Genomic DNA, 26,918 nt, shown 5'->3' on the forward strand with positions numbered 1-26,918 from the left:
ATAAATTAAATTCAAACTGTGTGGAAGGAAAGCCTGTTCACTTCAAATAATTAAACAACTTGTACTTCTAAATGTATTTTTTATATATATATTTCTTTTAAAGTTCAAGTCAAGCAAACTGTTTTGATCTGTTGAATTGAACCCAAAATATTTTCAGATGGTCAACTTGGAAACTTTTTGATATTGACTCATGTTTTTCCTTGACAAATTCATAACTTTTAACTCTTTGACACTCTCTCAGCTTTTGGGATCACTCTTCTCCATAATAAATAGTACTTCAAATCCCAATTAGTTTCTTTGTACCCAAAACAAGTTCCAGCAATTTAAAGCATTTTTGACTCTTTGCAATTCCTAAATTTAGCTTTAAGAAATGCCACTTACTTTGTTTGTTTGTTCTATGTTAAATGTTGTTTCTTTCTTTACATACAATTGTAGTCAATATAAGTTCCTACACTCTCTTCATCAGTAGAGTATGTGACTGCACTTTGATTTGGTGGGATTTTTAAAATTTTCTTCACTTTGAAAGAATGTTCTACTCTTCTTTACACTAAAAAAAGACTGTTCAGCTAAGTAAACTTTTTTTCTGAGCTTAAGCAGGCTGACAGAATCCTGCAGTCTACTCAGAAAAGTCAGCATTGTGGTAGACATTTCTCCTGAGTGTGAATAGAGGATTTCTCATCCTTTCATGAAGGGCTTTGTCTTAAATATCCTATAGAAACAAATCAAGATAATGATAAAGAACAGAAATACCTGAGAAGGAATTCGTGCAGGTTCTGGTTATAACATAGTTCAAACTGGAACAAAAGTGATAAATCAAAGCACAGATTCAGTTCCAAGTTCAAAACTGAGATCCTGACACAAACTTTGGCTTCTCAATCTTTATTTATGCCCGAGAGCCAATTTGTACTCAAATCAAAGACATGCACTATTCCTGAACACTACAGAAGTGGTGCATCACAAGTGATGTTTGAGGGGATGTCAGACTGCTGCTCCCTCAGAACCAGAAACATTCCAAGTAGCTAAGATCCTAACACCAACTTCTTCTGTACTCCTCAACACCATCTCAACTTTGCAGGGCTCTAAGTGACTATAAACCAGTGTAAGAATTGGAGTAGAGGTGGAAACTTCAGTTGTTGCCTGCTAATTTGCTCAATTTTCTGCTTTCAAAGCCTGTCCTCCTTTGCCTACCTGAGTTAAAGCTTTCAGGAGCTTCTCTGGAGTAAGAATGTACCTGCCTAACAGCAGGGGAGCAGGGGTCTAGGTTTTGCAGCTCCTATCCTTTCCTCTGGAAGCTGTTGTGCAGAGATGGCAGAGAGGAATGTTTCCTGCTGTTGCTCAGGACTACTGGTAGAGTAGACACCAGGAGGAACTGGGGGTGCAGCAGAGAGAGTGAAATAACAGCTCTGTGCAACAGAGACCCAGAGGTTATAATGGTAAAGGGGCAAAACCCAGAAGTGATCTCCATATCTTAGCTCTTCTCACCCAGTTTCCAGCAATTTCTGTAATATGTGAGGCTTATTTGGTGATAAATTCTCTGTGTCTGTTCCTCAGTTCCTCCTGATAAACTTTTAACTTGGCCATTGTTGAGAGAGGATCTTAAGGTGTTTGACTTTTTTAAAAGTCGTGGAAACAGAAGGGCAGAGAGAAAAGGTGGGAGTGCTGTGTTAGTGCTCTCACTGAGACAAGTCCAGCCAAGAGAGTGAATCCTGGAGACATCAGTAGCAGACAATCCCTGCAGCATAAGAATTTAAGAACATCCCAACTGCTGCAGGAGTTTCGGTTGTGGTTTGACTTTTTAGGAAACCAAAGAATCCAACCACAAGACACTACGTTACAGCAAAACAATTTGGTACCACTCAAGCAAGTGTTCTGCTGCAGGAATCAGCAGGTCCAAACCCAGAAGCTTCTCTGGCCATTGCTTACTTTGGCTCATTTCGGTCCAATGTTGGCACACCATGGGCCTCCTGCAGGCCTTGGCAGGTCACCTCGTCTCTTTGTCAGACAGATTTGCACCTGGAAAACAGGAATAATTGGAGAAGAGTTCAGTTTGATGGGAATATCATGAAAGTACACACTATGGAGATACCAAATCACAAGTTTTCTAAAACTGAGGAGAACAGAAGGGGTTGTCTGGAGCCATGATTCTGCCTGTCGCCCCTGCCAACAAAGCTCTCTAATGGGATGACAGCACATGACAAGAAAAGGGATTTAACTACCAACAGAACCATGCCCTTTCCCAAGAATAAACTGTGCAACACAAGGCCTTTGCAGCAGCACATCTGCGTCCATGCTGTACAGGTAGACAGCAATGTTCATTTTAAAACATGTGTAGGTCTGACCTGGGCCTACAGTGTGTTTGCTGGCTTGATTCCATCAGGAAACAGCCACCAGAGGCAAAATCACGTATAGATGGGGCTATTTTCCACCAGCAAAGCACACTGGAGAAGGGAAAATCCATTTTTGCCAGGGGGGACTTAGAGAGCCTTCTGCCCATATAGTTGTGTCAAAGGCAAGAAGAAGGAATTGTTAAGGTTGCAAAAGACCTAAGATCATTGAGTCCAACTGGTTACCCAGTTCTAACCTGTGTCCTCAAGTGCCATATCCACATGTTTTTTGGACACTTCCAGGGATGGTGACTCCACTACTTTCCTGTACAATCTGTTCCAATGCTTTACAATCCTTTCCATGAAGAAATTTTTCCTAACAGTGCAGTCCCTGACTGATCCTGGTATAAACCAGTGTGGTTTTGACACAGGCTCAGTTAAAATTTGAACTGGTGCAACTTTTCTATGTGATCCATTCTAAAACAATTTGTTTGATCTTTTTTCCTACCAGTAGAACAAACACAAGCTAAACTGATAGCAAGCAGATTGACTCACTGAAAAGACACTTTGTCAGGGTTATAGTTTTGGATATTTGACGAATGTGAATATTGGGAGAACAGAATCAGAAAGAGAGGGGGCCCTTCTTTTCTCATGTGTGCTTGGTTTGCACAAGTTTCATTTTATCAGCTGCACTGGAGCTTCCTCCAGCCTAAACTAGTGTTAGAGAAAGAGGTGAGGTGCAGGGAACAAGAGTGAGAATTTTTGAATCAGTGAACTGAACAATCTGAACAATTTTTAGTGCATACATTTCTTACACAGAAGACTAATGAGAAAGCATAAAGAAAAAAAAGCTCGTGAAGATGCTAAATGCAATTTATTCCAAGAAGTCAGATCAAAAGAAGCATTTGAGCAGGAAAAAATTTGCGTTGTATGGAAAGCATAAAAAAATACTTGGGAAGCCACTGTTAGCAAAACCAAATCCTCTTTGGCATCTACTCCAGAGAATAGTAACCAGGAAAAAAGAAGATAATAAGCTTCTGTGTTGCATTACTCTAAAAATTCACTTGAATGAAAGCAAGTAGTATAATAATGAACTGAGTCAGGAAGCACTGTTCAATTAGAGGTAGAGTTTAAGGGAGTTTATAATAGCAACACTTACCAAAGAACAACTTGGTTGGGCTTATTGTTATGGAAAGGGGGGGAAAAAAAGTTGTGGTGAGTTGAATGACATTTATAACATAGGAGGGTCTGATCAAACTGGTCCAGATTAGTCCTCCACAGCAGTAAGACCTTAAAATTGGGTCAGGGGGAGGAAAGGAGAATTGTGTCTAAACTGTTTCATACAAAGGCTATGTGACATATGGAACATGTTACCCTAAAGGGTAACTAAAGCAAGGAGCATGAATGTTTTCAAGAAAGAAAATGACAGGGAACTCCATAAGGAAATTTCTAACCATGGAAGCTTCAAATACAATTCTTATTTATTTATGTATTTATTTAGGGGAGTCAGCCATTATCTGTGTTCTGAAGAGAAATAATGATAAACATTCTTCATTCTTCTTTTAACCTTTCTGTGCTGTTTGTAGAGTTTAGTTTCTTCTGTTTTCATTTGGCTGCAATTTTGCCTTCCCAGAACACAAAGGACAGGAGCTAATAACATTTTAAAGGTGTTTTTGGTTTTTTTTTAATGTTCAACATGTAATGTTTTAAAATCTTCTTTCTTTATATTCTCTTTTGCTTTCACTAGGAGTTCTATAAGACTTCTCCCATACAAAATGGGCATTTTACCTTTTTTTACCTGTCTGGAAAAAATTCATGTCCTGGAAATGTTCTCATGGTTTAGTCTGTCTTGAATTAGACACCAGAAGGCAATCACTAGAACAAGACATGGGGCAATAAGGTCGCTTTGAAGCCTTCTATTCTCCAGGCTAAACAATCCCAATTCTCTCAGCCTTTCCTCACAGCAGAGCTGCCCCATCCCTCTGATCATCTTGATGGACTTCTCTGGACTCCTCCAAAAGATCAATGTCCTTCTGTTAATCCAGAACTTTTATTTCAAATCTCTAACCTAATATCTTATTTTAGTATTAAAATTTCTCTTCAGGTAGAAACAAATAAAGGACAATTCAGAGATCATATATTGTCTTTATTCTGTGCATAAAACTCTATTTTTCACTGCCAGGTTAGGAAGAATGCAGGAAAATTACTATATGTTTTTGCGCAGTGATACTTGCATTTTAAGGAATTTCTTTCATTAGAATGCAGACAAACCAGTCCCCTTTCTTGCAGTAATGCTATTTTTTTTCCTTTCACATAGCTGTAGACCACGTGAACCAGCAAAACAGACCACTTCAAGCTTTACAGTGGAGGCTCAGCATTTTTCCCAAATTTAAGGAAAAGGAAAGAATTTGGAGAAATGTTGATCTTAGTTTTAACTTGTTGATAGAGCATAGAAAAAAGAAAAAGAAAATAAGTTGGGTTTACTACCGTGTTCAGAATTTTCTATATGCTTTCTAAGTACTTTTGTCTGAGATCTGTCATGGAAGGTCTTCCAAACACAAAGTCACGTTTTCTCCTGGTAAATCTGAAGTAGCACCACTCAAGTCTACAGAGTTATTTTAAGTCTGTATGAACAACTTTTAATCAGAAGACACACCATTGTTGCTCAAATTCCTCCAGTTTATTTGGAATCATGTTGATGGTGAGCATTAACACCGGGCCCATTCCCTATTGGATTTCCTCAGAACAACTTACCAGGACTGATTTTAGCTTAGTAGAAAAGCGAGCCAGCTTGGACTCAATGCCAGATTATGACCTCAGTTACATGCAACTCAGTCCACAGTCGCCTGCTTTCTGCGTGACCAAGAGCAGAATTTGGCCTCGAGCTTTGATTTTTGAGAGTTGCATACACACAACTGTCTCCAAGCATAATACCATTTAATAGTTTAAAACGGGAATAAATGTTCCCAGTAACTTTCCTTAATTTCTAGCAGTCCACAAATATGTGTCTTATCTTTTCTAGACAACTCTAGCAAATTATTTTGCTTGTAAATATGATTTCTGCACATGCACTCGAGTTCCACAGTCCAAATGGTCTGAATCCCCCAGGCTTGACTCGCCAGGTTCTATTCTGCTATCCATTCACCTGTATCCTAATCAAAGCTGTACTGAAAGTCTGAAATCACAAACAGTACCTGCCTTATGTGTGCTGAAAAGAAAGAGGTCTTCATGACACAGTCAAGGAAGAAGCTTCTAAGGATTGAAGTGTTTCCAACCCAGAGATGCTGGTTTAGGGTGAGATGATGGGAGCACAGGTCAGAAAAGACGCATATGTGAGGGGTTTTGTTTTTTCCTGGGAGGGCACAGGAGATATTTCCTGAATGTGTGTAAGCTTCCCATCAGAGCCAGCCACAGGAAAAGTTGCCTACCCTTGAAAAAGCCCTTTACTCCTGCATGTAGCTCAGCAAAGCTCTTTGCGTTCCCACTGTCAGAAAGGCCTGAGAACTTTCTATCCCCTTTACATGCAGTTATCCCAAGATGTTGACTGACCTCTCACCTTGAGTAAAGAGTTTCCCCATATGTTTGCCTCCCCAAAGTTCCTAAGGATGTGATTGCTTTGTTTTGTTTGTGCAATGGGCTCCCTTCCATATTTTCTAGCAACAGACTGAGAGCAGGTTAGGAAGAGGCTGGGCTTTCACAGGTTTCAGGATACATGTTCCCTCGTTTTCCAGCACTGGTAACATCCTGTCTCATTTTGACATGGGTCTTTACTTGGGAATCTATACTGAATGCACTTGCTGGGTTAAAGTCACCACAGGTTGCCAGTGCTGGCATTCAGACAGGAATATAAGAGAGAGGAAGGGAGGGAATGAGGAAGGAGTGTCCCTCCCTCTCCCCCAGCTTTGCTCCCAGGACTGTTAAAGTTAATACAACTCTGCCTGCAGCAAGAGGAGCAGGGACTGCTCACCCAATACTCCCTGCTGAGAGGAAGTGGGTGGAGAGGGGATGCTGAGATGACAGAAGTGCAGAGAGCCCAGGCTTCACCCCACTCCGCTTCCTCGCTAGCCAAAGGAGCTGGCTGGGAGCATGGGAGAGAAAACTGCTCCATGAAGAAAAAAAATGAAAAAAAAAAATAAGGATGAAGTAATTGACTTTTGTAGCAGAGCAAAGGGAGTGCATGTGGTGGTGGAGGGAAGATAGGGAGGAACTGTGACTGACTCACAATATATTCTGTGCTCTGCTCCTGGGGAGATGCAGCTGTGCATCTCCCCTCGTATAGGCTACACTGTAAAGTTACACCATCGTCCAAAGTAAGCATTCCTAATTCTCCTACTTCCTGAAGCACAACAGTCTTTGGCTCCTTTTTAATCAGGGATTTCTACTGTGCAAATTGAAGTCTAGGACCAGGCTTTTCCTAAGTGCAGAATTAAAAATCCCTCCCCTGATTGTTTTGTTGGTTCCTGGGGAAAACTACTGAACTGTTACAGCCGATTTACATTGGCCTGATCCTTTTTTAAAGCTCATTCCAAGTTATTCTTAATTCCTCAAGGCACCTGAGATCTTCTGCATGAGCCAGCCATGGACACCTTTGGCAATATTTTCCACATCCTTTTTCCTCCCTTTGCTTGCTTCCCAGTCACTTTTGACTTTGCTAGAGTAAGGACTGTTTCCTTACCACTTCAATAGGAAGAAATATTGCATGGAATTACTTTTGGTTTTGGCTAGATGACTCAGTGGACTTTGGTTGAGGTCAGCAGAGTTTGGGGAAGAACCTGAAGGAAGAGGTTAGTCCAGGGTGTAGAACTAACCACAGCCTACACCTCAAGAGAGGAAGGTCTGAATGCCCACTCTCCAACTGTCTTCTCACATGACCTTGGCCTCCAATGATCTGGGAAAAGTCACACAACCTGCCTGGGCTTTAGTTTCTAAACTGTAAAACAACAGCAAAAGCACTTGGTCAACAAAACCACTCTTAGTTATGAAGAAAAGCTGCCGTGCCTGCAGCAAGGCTGCCAGCAGCCTCTTCTTACCCTCTGTTAGCAAGGGGGTTGAACTAGATGATCTTTTTAAGGCCCCTTCTTACCCAAATCATTCTATGACTCTGTGATTCTATGAATTTTGTGGTGGTCAGATGCCAGTAGGATTTTTTCATGACATGAACTAAGTGTGCATACAACAAGAGGTGAACAAAAGTCTCTTAAAAAAATTAGTTTCCATTCCTTGTTCTCATACCCTGAAAGTTACTTTAATCCTGACCTTCTATGATTTTTTTTCATGACCAGAATTTCTTCAGTAAGAAGAAATTTTCTAAAAAGACATACTAATTACTGACTGTTTGAGGAGAGGCAAGGCCAGCTGCTGTGTGTCTCATTTGCCTCCCTCACATGCCCGGTTAAAACCTTGCTTTTCTATGAAATATCTGGAGATCATATGCTTGGTGAGAGAAAACATGTGCTAAAGCATTCCCAGTTCTAAAATTCCCCTTTCAAAGATTTTTGGCAAGGGGGAGGGGGAAGGCATTGTGTATCAACAGCAAAATGGCATCTAGATTAAAAGATAAGGATAAAGTAAAACCCAAGGCAGTTTTCAGATGAGCTTTGGACCTGGCAGAGGGGCAGAGCTTGCATTAGCACAACAGGAGAACACAGAGATCATTATTTGACTTCAGAAATGCTTGTAGAGACCCTAATTTGTCTGCAAATTAGCAGATTTTGGATGCAATTTAGCAAAGCATTCAACCATGAGCTGAATGTGTGAGCAATCTACATTGCATCAGGGCAACACACAAATTTAAAAATCATACACTGCTAGCCTGAGACCAGAATAATCTCTCCACCCCTTGAGCATTAACCCCTAAATATAGTCAATCTCACAGCAAAGTGTTAACTGAGAGTTAAAATTGGAAAACTTCCATGTCTCGAGGAGAACTGCATACTGGAAATTTTATCCACATGTACATTGATGAACCAGGGGACTCACAAGCAAAGTTCCACTTCAGGCAGATTTTTACAAGCAAAAAAAATGCAGAGTAGCCCGATTTACCAGAACAGTCTTTACCCTCAGGACAGGCCTACATGTAAACAATTTGCTATAAAGTAATGCCAATTAGTAGAATGACTTTTTTTCTCTAAATGGGCAATGGCTTTTTGAAAGATTCAGACACAATGTGAAAAAACACAAGCCTTTCATGGGCACACATTGTATTCATGAGCTCTTCTCCACAGGAAGGATTTGGGGGTCTCACTGTGTGGCTGGGAGCAGTTCTGGGAGAGCCCTCATGATTTCACAGTATAAAAGTGAGAAGGGTTTTTGGTAGTGGTGATCTCTCCTCTTAGCCAGCTTACTTAGCTGGTCAGAATAGAAAAGCTTTTACTTATACAAGCTCTTTTTGAAGTCTTACATCTTTTGCAAGGAAGCACACTTTTCCCTTTTTCCCTCCAAAGCACTAACCTGTACTTTATCAGAAACACAAGACTCCCGTTTCTCTGAGAATAACTTTAAAAACCTAATTTTAAGTTGGTTGTGAGCAAGCTACTGCATCTGTGCAAATGGCACGGAAAAGATACTAATTATACAAAGCTATTCTAATTGCTCACGTGGTCCTGATGCAAACAATGCAGTTGCATGCTGCATGTATGATAAAATAAGGATCAAACATCAGCTGTGTGTGTTCACATTGTCATTCCCCCACACCCCTCACTGTGCAAAAGCTTTGTCCAATTCGTGCTGAATTCAGTGAGTTCCTGTTGGTGGTTTTAAGGTATATGGATCAGGCCTGGGGTCCTTTGCTAGAGAATGCTGCATCAGATACTTTGCACCTGCAAGCCTAACAAGAATTTTTTATTTGGAGGTTCGTGAACCCTTGAGGAACAGGGAACATTCAGAAAGCAGACTTTGATTTACGAAGTGGCCATGGATATATTTGTGTGGCTTCAGAGAAACTCAGAGTCATGGGCTTTTGAAAAGCAAACACAGGTGCAGTTTTGGATGAAATGAAGCGTTTCTTCCCCACCAAGCCTCTTGTGTCCCAGCTTGTCTCAGTCCCAGTCCCATGGAGCACACGTGGCATGAGGAGGCACAGCAAGGCTCACACAGAGTCAGTGACTGGGACAAACTCTCGAGGAGCAAAGCTGTTCCTTCTGAGCAAATGGTACCTAAAAAATCTGACTGGGCCTTGTAAGAGGTGGTGCTGCTCTCACACCATCCCCTCTGTCCTGGGCACTGTTGAGGCCACACCTCAAATCCTGTGTCCAGCTCTGGGCTTTCACTGCAGGAAGGGCATTGAGAGGCTGGAGCATGTCCAGAGAAGGGCAATGGAGCTGGGAAAGGGTCTGGAGCACAAGTCCTGTGAGGAGCAGCTGAGGGAGCTGGGGATGCTCAGCCTGGAGAAAACGAGGCTCGGGGGAGATCTTGTTGCTCTTTACAACTCCCTCACAGGAGGTTGTATCCAGGTGGGGGTCGGGCTCTGCTCCCAGGGAACAAGGGACAGGACAAGAGGAAATGGCCTCAAACTGGGCTAGGGGAGGTTCAGGTTGGACATGAGGAAGAATTTCTTCACTGAAAGGGTGGTCGGGCATTGGCAGGGGCTGCCCAGGGAGGTGGTGGAGTCCCCATCTCTGGAGGTGTTCAAGAAGCAACTGGATGAGGCACTCAGTGATCTGGTTTAGTTGACAAGGTGGTGATCAGTCAGGGCTGGACTCGATGATCTTGGAGACCTTTTCCAACCTTAAGGATTCTGTGATTCCGTACTCTCAATGCAAACATTTGTATTCAAGGGTCACAGCAGAGCTGTCAGAAAACCAAATAAATCCTTTTTTTCCTTGGTCTTAGGTTAACTTAAGGATCTATTTTAATTCTAACTGAACAAAAGCTTATTTCATTTCTAACTAGCATTCCCTATTACAGTATTTCTGTTTCCTCATGGGTGGGAGTCCTGTCTGTACCCATAAACTGGGATTAGGTGTGCAAGATTTTTCACAATGAGACTAACATTTTTGAAGTTGGACTCTTTGCTTTTTTCTCTTTGCTTGCTTGATTTCACTGTTTTCTCTACTTCATAAATGAAAACAGAAATGGAAGGTATTAAAAAAGATGGAAGAGGAAGTTTTCAGCTTCTGAACGAAAACAAAAGAGAAAGCTTTTGCTCTCCATGCAAAATCTTGCAAAATAATGATATATTAAAATTGAAAGTTTAAGTTGTCCCTTTGAGATTCCTAATATCAGAAAAACTAACAAATAGCAGTTTAAAACTCTCTTTTTAATTTCTTTCTGTAACTTTTTTTTTCCAAAAAAATGAATTGACCAGTGGGAATATAAATGCAAAAACATTCCAGATTATCCTACATCACAGGGTCTCCATGAGGCTGGCCTTTCATAGCCTAAGGAGAGGGACAAAATTCTAATCATCTGAGAGATGTTTCCCTTTCTCCTCCTGCTACCTAAACAGACAAAACCCACCTCTGGTATTTATAAATAGAACAGTGAGAATAATCTGTTATAAGGCCAGGTTTGAACCCCTCAGAATTGTGGGGAGGTGAAAGAAGTGAGTTTCGTCTGGGAGACTGCTCTCAACTTTAATTATGGAAAACTTAAGCCCTCAATGGCCTGATTTTAATACAAAACAATTAATCAGCCGTGGTTGAGCCAAAGTAGGTGCAGGTTGACTTGAAAGGTTAATGGATCCTCAAACTGTTTCAAAAAAAGACTTAGATGGAGTTTCAGGGCTGAGACGAAACATGAAACCAGGCCTCTTTGGTGTGGCTTTGGGTTTGTTACAAACATCTTGCAGAGCTGGAAAACTGCTTTTGATGATCAGCCTAACTTCCCTTTCCTTAGCTTAATCCCAGTTTTCCTGATTGCGCTCTTTCGCCCCACCCCGAAGTGAATGTTCTCTTTCACCAATGCTCATGCTTTCCAGATCTTTACTCTGGGTTTTTTCTCATGGCCTTTCTGTCAGCTCATAGCAAAGCCTTGCACCTTCAAGGCAATTTCCTCAGAGGTCAGTTTTCCAACCCTTTCAGTCATTTTTGCTGTTCTTTCCCAATTTTCTTTTCATATGACAATACCTTCCACCTTTCAAGCAGCTTTCCTAGTTTCACTCCTGTGCTACAAAAAGCTACAATTCCCTTTTAGCTCTGCAAAGAAATGCCTCAGTATTTGCCTTTATTAAATACTGTGCCTTTCCAAAGTTTTAGTTCATTCCTGGGTTTGATCAGGTATTACTCCTTTCTAAGTTTCTTTCCCCCTCTGTATATCACTGTTCAATACCAGCATTCCCACAGCATGTTAGCTTTCAATTTCTACTTTGACTTTCATTTTGCAGTTTTCTGCCAATATTTTATGTCTCCATCTCCCCAGCAGAGATTGTATTTCTCTTTGCTTACTGCTGTTTGCATCCCCTCCAAATTCAGCTGCAAATTTAATTTGTTTGCTGTTTGGCCCTGATGCTATTAACAAAGAGTAATGAAAATATTAACTAACACACAGTATATCAGCTTAAATTATCTGCTACCATGATTTACTTTGGGCAGTTTTCAGAGCTACACAGTGAATAATATGTAGAAATACTTCAGCTTTTGTGGAAATTGTTTGCTCAACCACAGCTTTATTTCTTTCCCATGACTAAGAAAATGGCTTTGTTTTTCATTTCCTTGCATTTCACTCTTGTCATTGATCAACCAAACTTCCATACAGTATTACAGGTTGACTTCCCTAACCAGTCAATGCAACATGAAAACCCCAATCTGTATGACATTACAAATATCATGTGACTTCTGAGTATTCTGGTTTATGCTCTTTTAAAATGGGAGCAATGGCATCCCTCCTACTTTGTCAGTATTAATCAAGATAAATATTTATGGACTGTTCAAATATCAGTGATGTGAGACTCATAGAATGGTTTAGGTTGGAAGGGACCTGAAAGACCATCTTGTTCCAATCCCCTGCCATGGGCAGGGACACCTTCCACTAGCCCAGGTTGCTCAGAGCCCCATCCAACCTGGCCTTGAACACTTCCAGGGATGGGGCAGCCACAGCTTCTCTGGGCAACTTGTGCCAGGGCCTCCCCACCCTCATAGGGAAGAATTTCTTCCTAATATCCAATCTAAACCTACTGTCTGTCAGTTTGAAGCCATTGCCCCTTGTCCTGTCACTCCAGGCCCTTGGAAATAGTCTCTCTCCATCTTCATTCTAGGCTCCCTTCAGGTCCTGGAAGGCCACAATTAGGTCACCCCAAGCTGTCTCTTCTCCAGGCTGAACAATCCCAACTCTCTCAGCCTTTCCTCACAGCAGAGCTGCTCCAGTCCCCTTACCAACTTCAGTCTCCTCTGGACTCGCTCCAGCAGCTCCATGTCCTTGCTGTGCTGGGCCCCCAGAGCTGGAGGCAGCACTGCAGGGGGGTCTCCTCAGAGTGGGGCAGAGGGGCAGAATCCCCCCCGGCCCTGCTGCCCACACTGCTTTGGATGCAGCCCAGGGCACGGGGGGTTCTGGGTACCAGTGCACACAGCCAGGGTAGGTCCAACCTCTCACCCACCAGCACCCCCAAGTCCTTCTCCCCACAGTTGCTCTCCAGCTGTTCATCCTCTAGAATGGTAAAAGTACCCAGAGGATGATTTACACTGTGTACATTTATGGAAATATATTTGTTAAGATGTCTTGTTACTCTCAAAACAGACATGCAGCACACAGGGTATCCTACTGCACTACAATTGTGCCTTGTGTGGAGAGAAGAAATTCTTACTTTTGCTCTCTCAGTAGGGGAAAAACAGGCAGTTCTTGGAGTGAAAAACCAAAGGATGCCAGGGTATATATCTAAGGTGATAAAACCCCAACATCATTGCACAGAATTTCTTACTTTGCAGATATAGAAAGTAATGAAAAGAGATTTAGACTTGGCCAAACTCTTCCAAGAAATCAGAGAAACTGGGATCCCAGCCTTCAAGCTTCTTCTTCCGACCTTCTCAATACCCAGAGTAATCAGTCGACTGGTTAATGCAAAATCATACCACGGCAGTCGGAGCAGAGACAGACAGGTGTAAATATGTAAACGTGTCACATAAATGTCAGTGAGGAAAGGAATTAAACCAGAGAAGAACCTCATTGTGACTGAGGAAACTTCTGTGGCTGGTTATACAGCTGGGGATGGAGCTTATATGGCTGACATTATACAGGACATTATTCATGGCTGAGCCCCTCAGTGGGATGGCCAGGGGATGCTGGGGAGTGTCAAATGCCTCCAGGGAGGTCTGAAGTGCCCTGAACACCACCCGATGTCGGTGGCGGGGGAGGGAGGTGCAGGGCCAAAACCTAACAGAATTAACTGTGCACAAGGTGTGAGAAGCAGCTGCTGTTCCAAACAGTGAGGTAAGCACTGAGGAACTGCTCTTGACCTTTCTCTTGGAAAAGGGCAGGTACGTGTAAGGCAACCACATCTTCATCCCTGAAAAGATACAGATATATTTGTGGTGGAAAGATCAAATGTAGACACACATGCTGTTGCAATCACCTCTGTGAGTGAATAGATGTTGCTGTGACTCTACATAGCTCATTTAACTGCTCCAAGGACAGATTGCTGCTTGCAGAAGATGTATTATTGCAAAAGTGTTCCTCAGGAAGATGTCACCAGTTGGGAAAGCTTTCTTCAATGCTGAGTAGGGTCATGGTCACAATGATAATCATAAGTAGCATTGTAGATTGGTTCAAAGTGCAGATGAGTTTTTTGTGCTGGAGTGAACAACTGTCCTGCTGTGTTTTGCTCCACCAGTCATTTAAAGAAGAAAAGGAAATGTCAGTAACTCAGTAGGCTGAACTCCATTTCCATGAGAGATTAGGTATATACCAGTCACTGGAGGCTGTTTGGGCTTAGTGCTCAGGTGTGTCTTTTTTGAAAATAGCCTTGAGTAAAGTATGATTAAAGGCAATTGACCTGCTGCAGAAATTAAGAACCTTTGGTGGTCTCCCCCAGTTGGAGTGTGCAGCCACTCTCCCCTGCCCATCTGCAAGAAGAATGAATTAGTTTTAAATTCCTTCTCTCTAACTACAGTTTGGTTGGCACCCAGGATGGGAGGGTTAACACTCAAGGCTGCCATAACTCAGTCCCACTAGATTTTGTCTCTGAATTCTTTGGCTTCTTAGAGGGTCTGGCTCTTGTGAAAGCTTCAGCTTCAATCCATATGTGTTGAAATTTCCGTATCCTGAGAAGTAGAAACATTCAGGAGGGTCATAGTGCCTGTAGGGACATTCAGCACTCTGCAGCAATCTACTTCAATAAATCCCTCTGTAGGCACATGTTGTGCAAATAGTCAATTACTACTCTGAAATACAGTGCAAATTTTCATATGCAATTATTTCATATTCCCATCTTTTTGAACATTGAGAATGCAGTGACACTTTTGTTCTGTACCCTCTGCATTTTCCCCTAAGCACAAAGGAGAAGAGCTGCATTTCTTCTCAACATACTTATTAGGAAGAGAGAATCAACAGGGCTTTCCACTACTTGAGAGTATGGGAAAGCAGTGCTTAGCAAGCAATGAGTTTAATTACAGTTATGTAATTAAATTAATTACACTTTGGTAAAAGCCTGAAAAAGCTGTCAATCACCACAAATGATCATTAGTTGCTTGGTCTGAAGAACAGAATCTGCTCCTAAATTTTTTAGAAAGTAGCAAACGCTTCAAGCTGACTTACACAAATCATGCCGGGGAGCAGACTTCAGGTTGCTCAGGGAATTTGTAAGTAAGGTCCCCTGGGAAAATGTTTTTGCAGGTGCTGGGGTCCATCAGCACTGGTCACTTTTCAAACATCAGCTCCTAAGGGCACAGGAGCAGGCAATTCCCAAATGTTGAAAGTCAAGCAGGCGAGGCAGAAGGCTGGATTGGGTGAACAGGGATCTTGTCTTGGAAATAAGGTAAAAAAAGGAAGATATATGCCCAGTAGAAGCAAGGTCAAGTGACATGGGAAGAATTCGGAGATGCTGCTTGCTGCTGTAGGGAGAAAATCTGTGTGCCCGAAGCTCGACTGGAGTTGAAACTGCCAGAATTGTGGGGGACAATAAAAGGAATTTTCTCAAATATTGAATGGCAATAGGCAGCATAGAAATATCCTTGGCCTGTTACAGGATGGGGATGGTCACCTTACAAACAGGGACAGACAAGGCAGAGGTGTTAAATACTTTCTTTGCTTCAGTCTTCAACATGGATGACAGACCAAGGGGGTCTCAGTGCCCTTGACTGCAAGAATGATCAGCTCCCAGACGACCCTGAAATTGTGTGGGATCTGCTGTTCCAACTGGATCCCTACAAATCTATGGAGCCTGATGGGATTTATCCAAGAATCCTGAAAGAGCTGCTGATGTCATTGCAAAACCTCTTTCGATGATTTTTGATCAGTCTTGGGAATCCAGAGAGGTCCCAGCTACCTGGAAGCTGGCAAATATTGCCCTGAAGGGCAAGAAGCAGGACCTCGGAAACTACAGTCCTGTCAGTCTCACTTCAGTGCCTGATAAAGTTATGGAGAGGATTACTCTGGGAAGTATTGAAAAACACCTGAAAGATAACACAGTCATTGGTCACAGCCAGCGTGGCTTCACGAGGGGAAAGTCCTGCTGATCAAACCTGATTTTCTTTTAGGACAAGGTGACCCACGTGGTTGATCAGGGGAAGCCAGTTTATGTGATCTTTTTGGATTTCAGTAAAGCTTTGGATACTGTCTCTCCCAGTATCCTTCTTGACAAAATGTCCATTCCACAGCTGGATAAACTCATCATGTGGTGGGGGAGCAATTGGCTCACGAGTCCTGTACAGAGGGTGACAGTGACTGGGGTGGCATCAGACGAGGGACCTTCACTAATGGGGTTCCACAGGACTCCCTCTTAGGCCCAGTGCTCTTCAACATCCTCATAAATGACTTAGACCTAGGACTGGAAGGGACCCTGAGCAAGTCTGCAGATGATACAAAACCGGGAGGAGCTGTTGTGTCCCTCAAAAGCAGGGAGACCCTGCAGAGAGACCCTGATAAATGAGAGTGCTGGGCAATCACCAACCATTTGAAGTTCAACAAGGGAAGTGCTGAATTCTGCCCCTGGATGCACAGACAGACTGGGGAATGTGATGCTAGAGAGCAGTGTTGGGAAAGGGCCCTGGGAGGCCTGGTCAGTGGCCAGTTGGACACGAGTCAGCAGTGCCCTGGCAGCCAGGAGGGCCAACCCTGTCCTGGGGGGGATCAGGGACAGCATCTCCACCCGGGGCAGGGAGGGGATTGTCCCACTCTGCTCTGACCTGGGGCAGCCTCACCTGCAACATTGGGGCAGTTTTGGGCACTGCAATATCAGAAAGATATGAAGCCATTAGAGAGTGTCCAAAAGAGGCTGCGAAGATGGTGAAGGGCCCTGAGGGGAAGTCGTGTGAGGACACTGAGGGCACTTGGTGTGTTCAGCTGGAGAAGAGGAGACTGAGAAGAGACCTCATTGCAGCTACAACTTCCTCAGGAGGAGAAGAGGATGGGCAGGCACTGAGCTCTGCTCTGTGGGGACCAGGGACAGGACACAGGCAGTGGCCTGGAGCTGTGTCAGGGAAGATTCAGGTTGAATATTAGAAAAAGGTTCTTCCCTCAGAGGGTGGTTGGGCACTGAACAGGCTCCTCAGGGCAGTGGGCACAGCACCAAGGCTGACAGAGCTCAAGAAGCATTTGGATGATACCCTCAGGCACATGGTCTGACTCCTGGGGATGGTCCTGTGCAGGGTTGAGTTGGACTCAATGATTCTTGTGGGTCCCTTCCAACTCAGCATATGCTGTGATTCTGTGATTCTGTGATTCCAATGCTGAATGTAAAATTCACCAGTTACTTTTCCTTCTATTCCAGTTCCTCTTAGCAATGACTTACAAGTAAATACTTAGGGAATTTTCACAGTACTAGGATTTCATTCTTTTCACAGAATATTTTAGATGATGCTTTGCTCCTCAGCTGTGTAGACTGTTCAGAGGCTGATCAAAATAAAGTAATCCATTTATTTTTTTCAAAATGAAGCCAAGCTTTCCTCTACTACATAAAGTGTCGAGTCTGAAAAGAGCAGAAAGTGATTTGCCAGAGGTTATTGAGGATTTAATTTATTGATGGAGGGAAGAGGTAACCTTATTTACTTCTCCTAAATTTAGACCTTCCTTGGACCACCAGACAATATTAGTACCCCACTGACACTGTAGTGATAGGCAGGAATATAAACCATTAAAATAAAGTAAAACTAAGCCACAGCTAGAAGATCAAGCAGCTTTGCAATGCATGAGCTTTCCTTTTCTGTGCTGTTTGCTTTTACCTGCTGTGCCACAATGTCAGCAATGTTTGAGTCAAACTTGCTTAGTGCAAATTAGCAGTCTACTGCTAATAGGATATACTGGTTTTCCAGCCATACTGTGATATATTCTCCCACAAATCCTTTGGACCATTCATGATGCTTAATGTCACTTAGTTATAGTCCTTGTTCCCTTCAGGATCTTCTTTGTTTCTGTTGCCAAGTCTGTAATCACTTTTGAAAGCCAGTGTATTTCTGAAAGAAGAGCTCTGCAAAGGGACAAACTCTAAGAATCCTCCTACCTTGATGTCCAGTGCTTTTCCAAACTGCACGTAGCAGAGTGATTTCCAAGCACACTCAAGGGCTGATATGAGAGCCATATGCTCCTCAGCCTCTTTTTAATTACTTCTAGCCAGAGCTCAAAGCATCAAAGGTGTGACCCAACATCTTGAAGGGCACAAAGAATAGCAGAGTACGACAGCAGAACTCTTCTCAGCAGCTCAGGAAAAACAGTTTTCCGGAATATTGGAGCTGTTCAGCATGGAGAAGAGAAGATTGGTGCATGGAGACCTCATAGCAGCCTTCCTGTGTCTGAAGGGACCTACAAGGAAGCCAGAGAGGGGCTCTTCATCAGGAATTTTAGCGACAGGACAAGTGGGAATGACTTCCCAGTAAAATGGCTTTGGGACACAAACTCAGATCCTAAATGTAATCTAATCTGTACTACCTGTAGGAGTGTAAATAAGTATTCTGTCCATTTCTAGGGCCATTCAGCACATTTACTTGAATACCAACAGTCCACATGGACAGCCAAAATGAACTTTTGTTAGGAATTTACATGTGGAAAATCTCAAGAAGAACCTTGTAGAACAACGAAAATATCTCACTGATATCAGCTGACTAAGAAAACTTTGGCTTGAACAAAATCTGTCTTTCTACCTGAAATGAATCATTTGAATTTAAGCAAAAATTAACGAAAGAACAGAAGAAGTCATGTGAAGGGCTAAATACTTGGGAGATTTTTATACCATTCTTCAAAAGGCCAAAGAAAGAACTTTTCCTGAGATCCATATGAACCCACGCCCCAGGAGCCTGGAAGTTAAGTCAGTCTTCTCTTAGACAGGATACCTGTGTTGAAATCTTACCTTTAATCCAAGTCTCCTCCACAGATAACTTACTCACTGGGCTACTCTGAGTAAGCACTTGCTCTGCTTTGTGAATTCCATTGTGTAACATCTGAAGCATGTTCAGAAACATCAGAATGATTTGCTTTGAAAATATGAAAACATAAACATTTTGAAGTTTTACATTTTCCTCTGCTTTTTATGGATTTAACAACACATATGCCAAAAAAATAATTTCAAATTATCTTCAGTTCAGACAGGCACAATGTTCCATTTTGGGCAAAGGGCCATTTATCAAAAGCAATTCTCCCCAGACCTACAAACCTATATACTTTTAAGGTGTCTTATGACCATATTAGAACCAAGGCCATAAAACAGCTGTGGTTTCCCAGTAATGTCCATTTCTCCCACCTAAAACAGTGTCTTATATTCTGAGGTGCTGGACTTTATGGACAGACTGACTGTTTCTAGTCCTGGAATTTCTGAACACCACGGATGAACCTTCCTGGTGAATTGTCTCAGAAGAACTCCCTGAAAATTGTAATTTTACCAAACGTTTGTGTCTCCTGTCAAAATTTTGCACCCAGAAAAAGGATAAAGGTTTGTTCTGGCATATTTTTACTTTTGCAGCAAATAATCTGCCAACTGTAAATCAAACTACACATCAAACTTCAGAGTAGGTTAACATCTTTCCCACCAAATCCACAAGACATATCACATGAAGTTCAGCAAAATACTTTTAGGCATTTTTCCCATTAATGGAGTTCCTCCATGGACAAGAAAAATAGCTTATTTGAACTGTTCCAGCTCCGAGGTCCCCAGCCCTTCTTTTTTGTGTGCAGAATGACATTAAAGAGAGTCTGCAGGAACTCCAGTCTTACTTTTCCCACCTCATCACCTGCTCCAACTTGTGTATTTTGCTAGTGCCACTTAGTTTTGAGACTAAGCAGAGCAGTGATTGCATGCAGCTGCATGTTGGCATGAATAATGCTTTCAGCCTTTGAGCAGAGCGTTGTCAGAGCTTTGCTCACCATCCTATAGATTTGTGTGTCATGCTGCATGTGGGTTTGCTCTCCTGAGTGCTGCAAGAAATCTGCTGAATGACATCTGTTTAATAATATTTTTACTGTTTTTAAAAGCAAATAATTTTCTGAGAGAAGACTAAATTGCTCTGCAATTTTTCATACAGTACAGTCTGGGCTCTGAGATCCATCTACATTAAGTTAGTATTTATTTAGGTGTGACAGTAATTGTATGGTAACTGAACATCTTAGATTTTTTTCCCCCCAAAGCAAAACATTGCTGCAAGCAACAGTCTAGATTTAGGTGAACTCATACTGTGACAAACTGAGAATGGAGAAAACACATTTCTTGTCCATAAAAGGGCAGCTCACACATCCACAGAGGGTAGCTCTGATTTTGCTGCAGTTCCAAACTATGAAGTGGGGACTCAATCTTGCAAAAAGGAATTTTACTTATTGTGGATAGAGGGTTGTGCAGTAAAATTTTTTTCATCTTTTTTTTCTTTGCCTTTTTATACAGAAAATGGTTCACTCTTTTAAACAGAAAATTATGATTTTTTTTTTTTTAAAGGGGAAAATTTTCTGTTCAAGATGTCTGATATTTCCACAGTTTCTCTTGTGAAAAAAACAGAGTACTCAGAGTGTTGCCAACAGGTCAAGGGAGGGGATCTTTCCCCTCAACTCAGCACTGGGGAGGCCACATCTGCAGTGCTGTGTCCAGTTCTGGCCAACCAGTACAAGAGAGACATGGATGTACAGGAGAGACCTGGATATACAGGAGCTAGTCCATGCAAATGATTAGGGCAACTGTCATATGAGGAGAGGTTGAGAGACCTGGGGCTGTTCATGCTGGAGAAGAGAAGGCTCAGGGGGATCTTACTGAAGTGCAGAAATATCTGATGGGAGGCAGTAAAAAAGATGGGGCAAAACTCTTCTTAGAGGTGTCCCATGAAAGGACAATAGGCAATGAGAACAAATGAGATATAGGAAATATTACTGAAACATGACAATTTTTTTTTTTAAGTGCAAGGGTGGTCAAACACTGGAACAGGTTGCCTAGAGGGCTTGTGGAGTCTCTATCCATGGAGATATTCCAAACCTGACTAGGCACAGCTCTGTGCAAGCTGCCCTGGCTGATGCTACTCTGAGCAGTGGGATTGGTCTAGATGATGTCCTGAGGATCCTTTCAGCTCCATCTGTTCCACGGTCTGTGACTCTGTGCCCTCATCCCAGAGTGTTGGAGGTATCAGACGTGTGGTGGATGTGTTTGCTGTGCAGGAGAATCATATTCAAGACTGTTCTGAGTCACTTGAATCAGTGCTACAGCCAGAGTTTATTACATGGGATGAAGGTGCTCTCAGTTTGATGTTTCATTCTTCAATCCACTACTTATGCAACAAGTTCATAAAGGAGGTGTGCTCTGAAGTGAATGGTTTGCTTCCATCAGTATTTTTACATTGAAAATTGATTTCCTTTAAGTATGGGTGCTAATACAAAATATACAGGTGTCCACAGGAAATAAAAACACCTCCTTAGATGGATGCGCATGGTTCTCAACTACACAAGAAAAACCCACAAAGGCTTAAAAAGAAATTACAAGGGAGCCTCTAGAATATGGTCTGAAGCTATAATTGAAAGGACACCCACAGGAATCTACATATAGCAGTGGATGGCAAAGAAGTAACACGTTTTTATGCACAGTTTTCAAAATCTTCAACCTTTGAACTAAATTCTTCTTTTTTGAGGGGGGTGGGGAGAGGGGTGTCCTCCACCTGCTCTTGAATATTTCTAATTACTGTCAGTTTTGTTCCATTTTATATAAATGTAATGAAGCAACTTCATTTAACAAAAAAACCCAAATGGAACAAAATAAAACAAGAGGTTCCAACTCTGCAAAAAATCACTACCAAAAGATCTGTGGATCCATCTGAATTCCCTACTTTTACTACAGGGGCCTAGCTAGTATTTTCTGAAGTTTAAAATACTAAAAACTCCATTTTGCTACTTGTCTGCACGATTTTCCTTCAAGAGTATTTTCCCTTATAGCACCATAGAGAGAAAGAGAATGAAAAAAAAACCCTCAGAAATGAGTTGCACTCTTTATAAAGTGTAACAAATATCTTCAAAGAAACACATAGCCTGTGTTTCTGTATCTATATATATCTGCATCTATAAAGTGCAGATGTTATAATAAAAATTCCCAATTTTCATGTTTGCAGCCTCTGAAAAACTTCCCCCTTTAATTGTTTTTATGTTGACTTTCTGTTTCTTTGCAGATCTTACAGGTGAACAAGGTGATGTCCATCTTGTTTTATGTGATATTTCTCGCTTATCTTCGTGGCGTCCAGTCTACCAACATGGATCAAAGGAGTTTGCCAGAAGATTCGATAAATTCCCTTATCATCAAACTTATCCAAGCAGACATTTTAAAAAACAAGCTTTCCAAGCAGATGGTAGATATTAAGGAAAACTATCAAAACACGGTGCAGAAAGCAGACGCTCAGCAAGACATGGACGGAGAGGAAAATGTGAAATCAGACTTCCAGCCAGTTATCTCAGTGGATACAGATCTCTTGAGGCAGCAGAGACGCTACAACTCTCCCCGAGTCCTCCTGAGTGACAACACGCCGCTGGAGCCGCCGCCGCTGTACCTCATGGAGGATTATGTTGGGAATTCCGTGGTGAACAGAACCTCCCGGCGGAAGAGGTACGCGGAGCACAAGGGCCACCGAGGGGAATATTCCGTTTGTGACAGTGAAAGTTTGTGGGTCACGGACAAATCCTCTGCCATCGACATCAGAGGGCACCAGGTAACTGTTCTGGGAGAAATTAAAACGGGCAACTCTCCAGTTAAGCAATACTTTTATGAGACGAGGTGTAAAGAAGCCAAGCCCGTGAAAAACGGCTGCCGGGGCATCGATGACAAGCACTGGAATTCCCAATGCAAGACATCCCAAACTTATGTTAGAGCACTGACTTCAGAAAACAACAAACTGGTAGGCTGGAGATGGATAAGGATAGACACCTCCTGCGTGTGCGCGTTGTCGAGGAAAATAGGAAGAACATAAATCTGCATCTCTTTGCTATATAAATTATTACTTTAAATTATATGATATGCATGTAGCATATAAATGTTTATATTGTTTTATATATATTATAAGTTGACCTTATTTATTAAACTTCAGCAAATCTACAGTATATAAGCTTTCTCTCTCAATAAACAAGAGCAAAGGGTGTGTGCCTCTGCTGTGGGCAGCTCCAGGTTTTTTTTAGACTATGTTTGTGACACTGCTTGTCGGCAGCATACCGTAACCTTCCTGTAAAATCTGTGTAAAATCAGTATTTTTCATTCAGTATTGTCAAACCAGTGACTGTCATTTAGTAAACTTGTTAAAAATCAGATCAATGCCAAGAGTTGTGTACATATTTATATTCCCTGCTCTATACATTCACTTTTAATTGGATGCAATGTTGACTCCTCACCGCCAAAACAAACATGGACCAAAGTACGTGCTGTAGCCTGCAGATGATGTCAAATTTACAGACATCAGGTAGCCCTAAAATAAAGTTTCTGTGTATTATGCCAGTTTTGCCAGTGAAATTACCATTTTTCCTCTGTTAGCATTTCAGGATGGCTGCTAATAATCCAGCAACTTCCGTTTATGTTTCTGAAGCACATTTGTTTTGCAACTGTTTCTAATGCTGCCAGTGCATCATTGAAAAAATATGAAAAAATATAAAATATTTGTAGCTGAAACTTACTGAAGCCAAGGACCAATCTAAACGGATCATTAATATAATACATGAAAGATGGTTTATTGTGATCAGCCTCCTTCTCCTCACATGAATCATTATCTTCTGCTTGCATTGCTGGATCGTTTCTCTCTGTCAGAGTTTTCAAATTGGAAACAAAGCTGGTGGTGTCTCGACCTGAAAAGAACCCTTGGCTTGGAAATTGTAGAAAAGAAAGATACGATATCCTGGCATGGATATCAAAGCCACACACCCATACAAAGCCATTCTTCTCAACAATCCATTCTTCATTTTTCACAGGGTGAAAAATGTTTAGAACTGCTGGAGAAACCTGGTACCTTTCACAGGAACTTGAAATGGATGGTGACTAAAATCCACAGAGTCTGTAGTAATAATGAAGTTCCTCAATTAAACAGATTTGTTGCTTAGGACAGACAAATGTACTTGCAAATATATACCTCAAACTCTTCTTTGGATTGTCATGTAGCTCCACTGGGGACAGGAATAATGACACTACTTGAAGAGAAGGTCTATTACACACTAGCTGTGTAATGCCCTGGATGGGATCCCACTCCCATAAAATAAAGTAGAGTCCATGGCTATCAACAGAATTAAGATTGGACTGCATGTTATCTGTGTCTGGATAGATCCAACACCCAGGCAGGGCTGGAAAACACCAGCCACTCAAACAGCTTTACAGCTGTAGTGTCTGAAGGTTTTCCACTCTGGCTCTCACTGCGTGTTCAGCATCACAAGTGAAAATGAGATCAGAGCACTCAAACCCGAGGTTTCAGGATTCTTTTGTTCGTGCAGCTTTCACTCCTGGAAAACCAACTTCAAACCTGCAGCAGGTCGTGACAGGCAGCAAATTGTGTGGTCTCCCCTAATCCCTTACAGAGAGCGTTGCACACCATAAAACCACTGGAGAACCAGAAGGGCTGCCCATGAGGCCAAGCACTGGAATAGTTGTGTCTCTGGAAGCCAGGCTGGAGCGTGTAGGTGGTGTTTCTGCAGGGGAGGCCATAAGCAAGGTTTCTGAGAACCATCTCAATTCTCAGCATGAGGCCGGGGTATTTACCTCCCAGGAAATATCATCACCTTGCAGTACTAAATCCTTACTTTGCTTCAAGCAATAAGAACTTCAGAGGTTCCATACCAAGGCAATCGTTAAAATGAGAGGATGTAATATAACAAGGAACTCAGTATCTGATAGATCTGACTAGAATATTTCCAGTTTTCTCATTCCCTGGCAAACATTATAAAAAAAAAAAATCCCCCACAGAGATTTTGCTAGTTTTACTATTAGGAAAGCTTAAATTTCAACTAAAATTTTTTAGCTTGGGGGTAAAAGCATATTTTTCAGAGTCTTGCCCCACTGGATTTTTTTTGCAAGTTAAAAGCCTAATTTTGCACCCTGAATTCCCAAATAAAGATCATTTGCAGATGCTGGGAGTAATTGAGAGCTGATATTGTCATGGATCATTAAGTTTAGAAATCTTGTTTCACCATGCCAGACAGGTCTATATCCATATGAGGAGATAAGAAGACTAACTTAGTTTGGTTAAATCCTATTAATCACAAACTACCTTGTTCCTGCAGTGAGGATGCCACTTTTATTTACATCACTGTAAATCCAGAGAAATTCTCTTGAAGACAGTGGAGAAAATGTAGCTTTATAGCAATGTAAACAACATCAGAGTTGATCCTAATACCTTAGTTTCTTCTCAGTGAAAATCAAGGGAGGTTCGTTCTTTAAAGGCTCAAAGAAAACCAATTGTCGTTTTCCACTGTAGATCCAGTAAGAGGAACTGATCTTTGACTCTTAACTCTAACACAAGCAGCCAGCAAAAAATGTCTCGGAGTAAATACTCCTGTCATCTGAAACACATGAAATGAGAAAGAAGCGTGGTGTGTAAGGCTTTTAGGTCAGCTGCCTCTTTCCCACCCCAGGAAAACAATGAACGGAAGTGTTACCCTCTGGATCTGATCCAGCTTCCACTAAAGTCCATGGAAAAACAAAAAATCTCACCTTCTCCAGTGGAAGCTGGATCAGGCCTCAGGTGAAGAAAAACCTGCAGATCTTGACCAGAGAGTGGAGCAATCACACACATCAGTAACGCGTTCCTGTAAATCCTGTGTACGCATAAGATGCTGTATAATTTTGTAACAAGTTTGTAAACAAAGCCTGTAATAAATTTGTTAAGGTCTAATTCTGCTTTCACTGTAGCTGGGGATGGTTTTATTGTCAACTTTGGTCGTGGCACAATGAATTCAAAATTCCTATCCAACTATTTGTTTGGATGTGTTAAGTAAATAAGCAAAATATTCAGCTCGCAACGCTTGTTTAATTTAACCATTCTAAAAATCACTTCCAATAGGCAACTCAGATGCTCTGTCAATATTGTTTTGCCAATGGATCTTATAAACACACATTTTATTTAGATTTTCTCCCAGATGACCAAATGCTATTCTGAAATTGCCTGTCTCTGTCAAACTGTATTTTCTCTGGTTTTTTTTCCCCCTAGTTTTTTTACAGTCCATTTAGTAACAGCAAAAAATGCTCCACCGAGGTTTTGGGAAACCATCTGCATTTATTTTATCACCTTTGAACATGTGTTCAGGAATGAAGTCTGTGCAGCAAGTTTACTGCTACCAAGAGATTTGTGCGGCTGCACCAGGAAGAAACTTTGACTGGACTTTACAGAGTGTGTGCTCAAAACCACTCTCCTCATACTCTGTTATTTCCATCCTTTAGCAACCCGAGTCCTTCTCTCTGCTGTACATTGTGTATCTGCAGACAATACCAAACAGGAAACGAGCCTGATTGGGAGTTTCAAAATTAAAAATTTGATGATAATGACCTGCTATTTCTGACCTTTCAGCGAAGCAAAAGCGCAGAAACATTCATTGCCTTTAATAGAAACATTGTGGCAAAATCAATGGGATTCTGTGTTCTCCACGCTTGGTAAGCGTGTGTAATTCATCATGCATGTGGGGCAGGGGGAGGAGGAAGAGGAGGAGGAGGAGGATAGGATGATAAGCACTACAGCTTGTGAGAAATAAAAGGCTGTTCTCTGGCTTGGAGCATTTTAAAGTGTGGAGAGGTTGTTCTCTGAAATGCTTTGTCTGTATTTTGTTACAGCAGATGGCAGAATGACGAAGCAAGCACAGATGTGGTGTAAAAAAACCAAGCAATACAAGGATAACAAAAAACTTTCCCGGGAAAGTTGGCCATTCACTACCACTGTAGGTCCATGCAGCTCTGTGCAGGTTATTGCAGAGCTCAGTAATGACATTCCTAGTTTAATTATGTAACTAACCTCTGTTTCTTACTTCCATGAGCTGGAAATTTTTTTTTTCCTTTTTTTTTTATTGTTGTTGTTGTTGTTGTTTTGGGTTTTGTTTGGTTGG

General features: G+C 41.8%; 1 protein-coding gene across 1 annotated transcript in view; it reads left to right on the forward strand.

Annotated features, from left to right (window-relative positions):
* Nucleotides 1–24,406, forward strand: part of NTF3 (neurotrophin 3) — a 55,775-nt gene extending 31,369 nt beyond the window's left edge. The window contains exon 2 of the mRNA XM_008930289.2: nucleotides 22,031–24,406. Coding sequence (XP_008928537.1) covers nucleotides 22,031–22,822 — 792 coding nt within the window. The 3' untranslated portion in view covers nucleotides 22,823–24,406. The remainder of the gene's footprint in view (nucleotides 1–22,030) is intronic.
* The last annotated feature ends 2,512 nt before the right edge of the window (nucleotides 24,407–26,918 follow it).

This window comes from Manacus vitellinus, unplaced genomic scaffold (genome assembly GCF_001715985.3).
Source record: "Manacus vitellinus isolate BGI_N305 unplaced genomic scaffold, ASM171598v3 scaffold_90_pilon, whole genome shotgun sequence".
Lineage (NCBI taxonomy): Eukaryota > Metazoa > Chordata > Aves > Passeriformes > Pipridae > Manacus > Manacus vitellinus.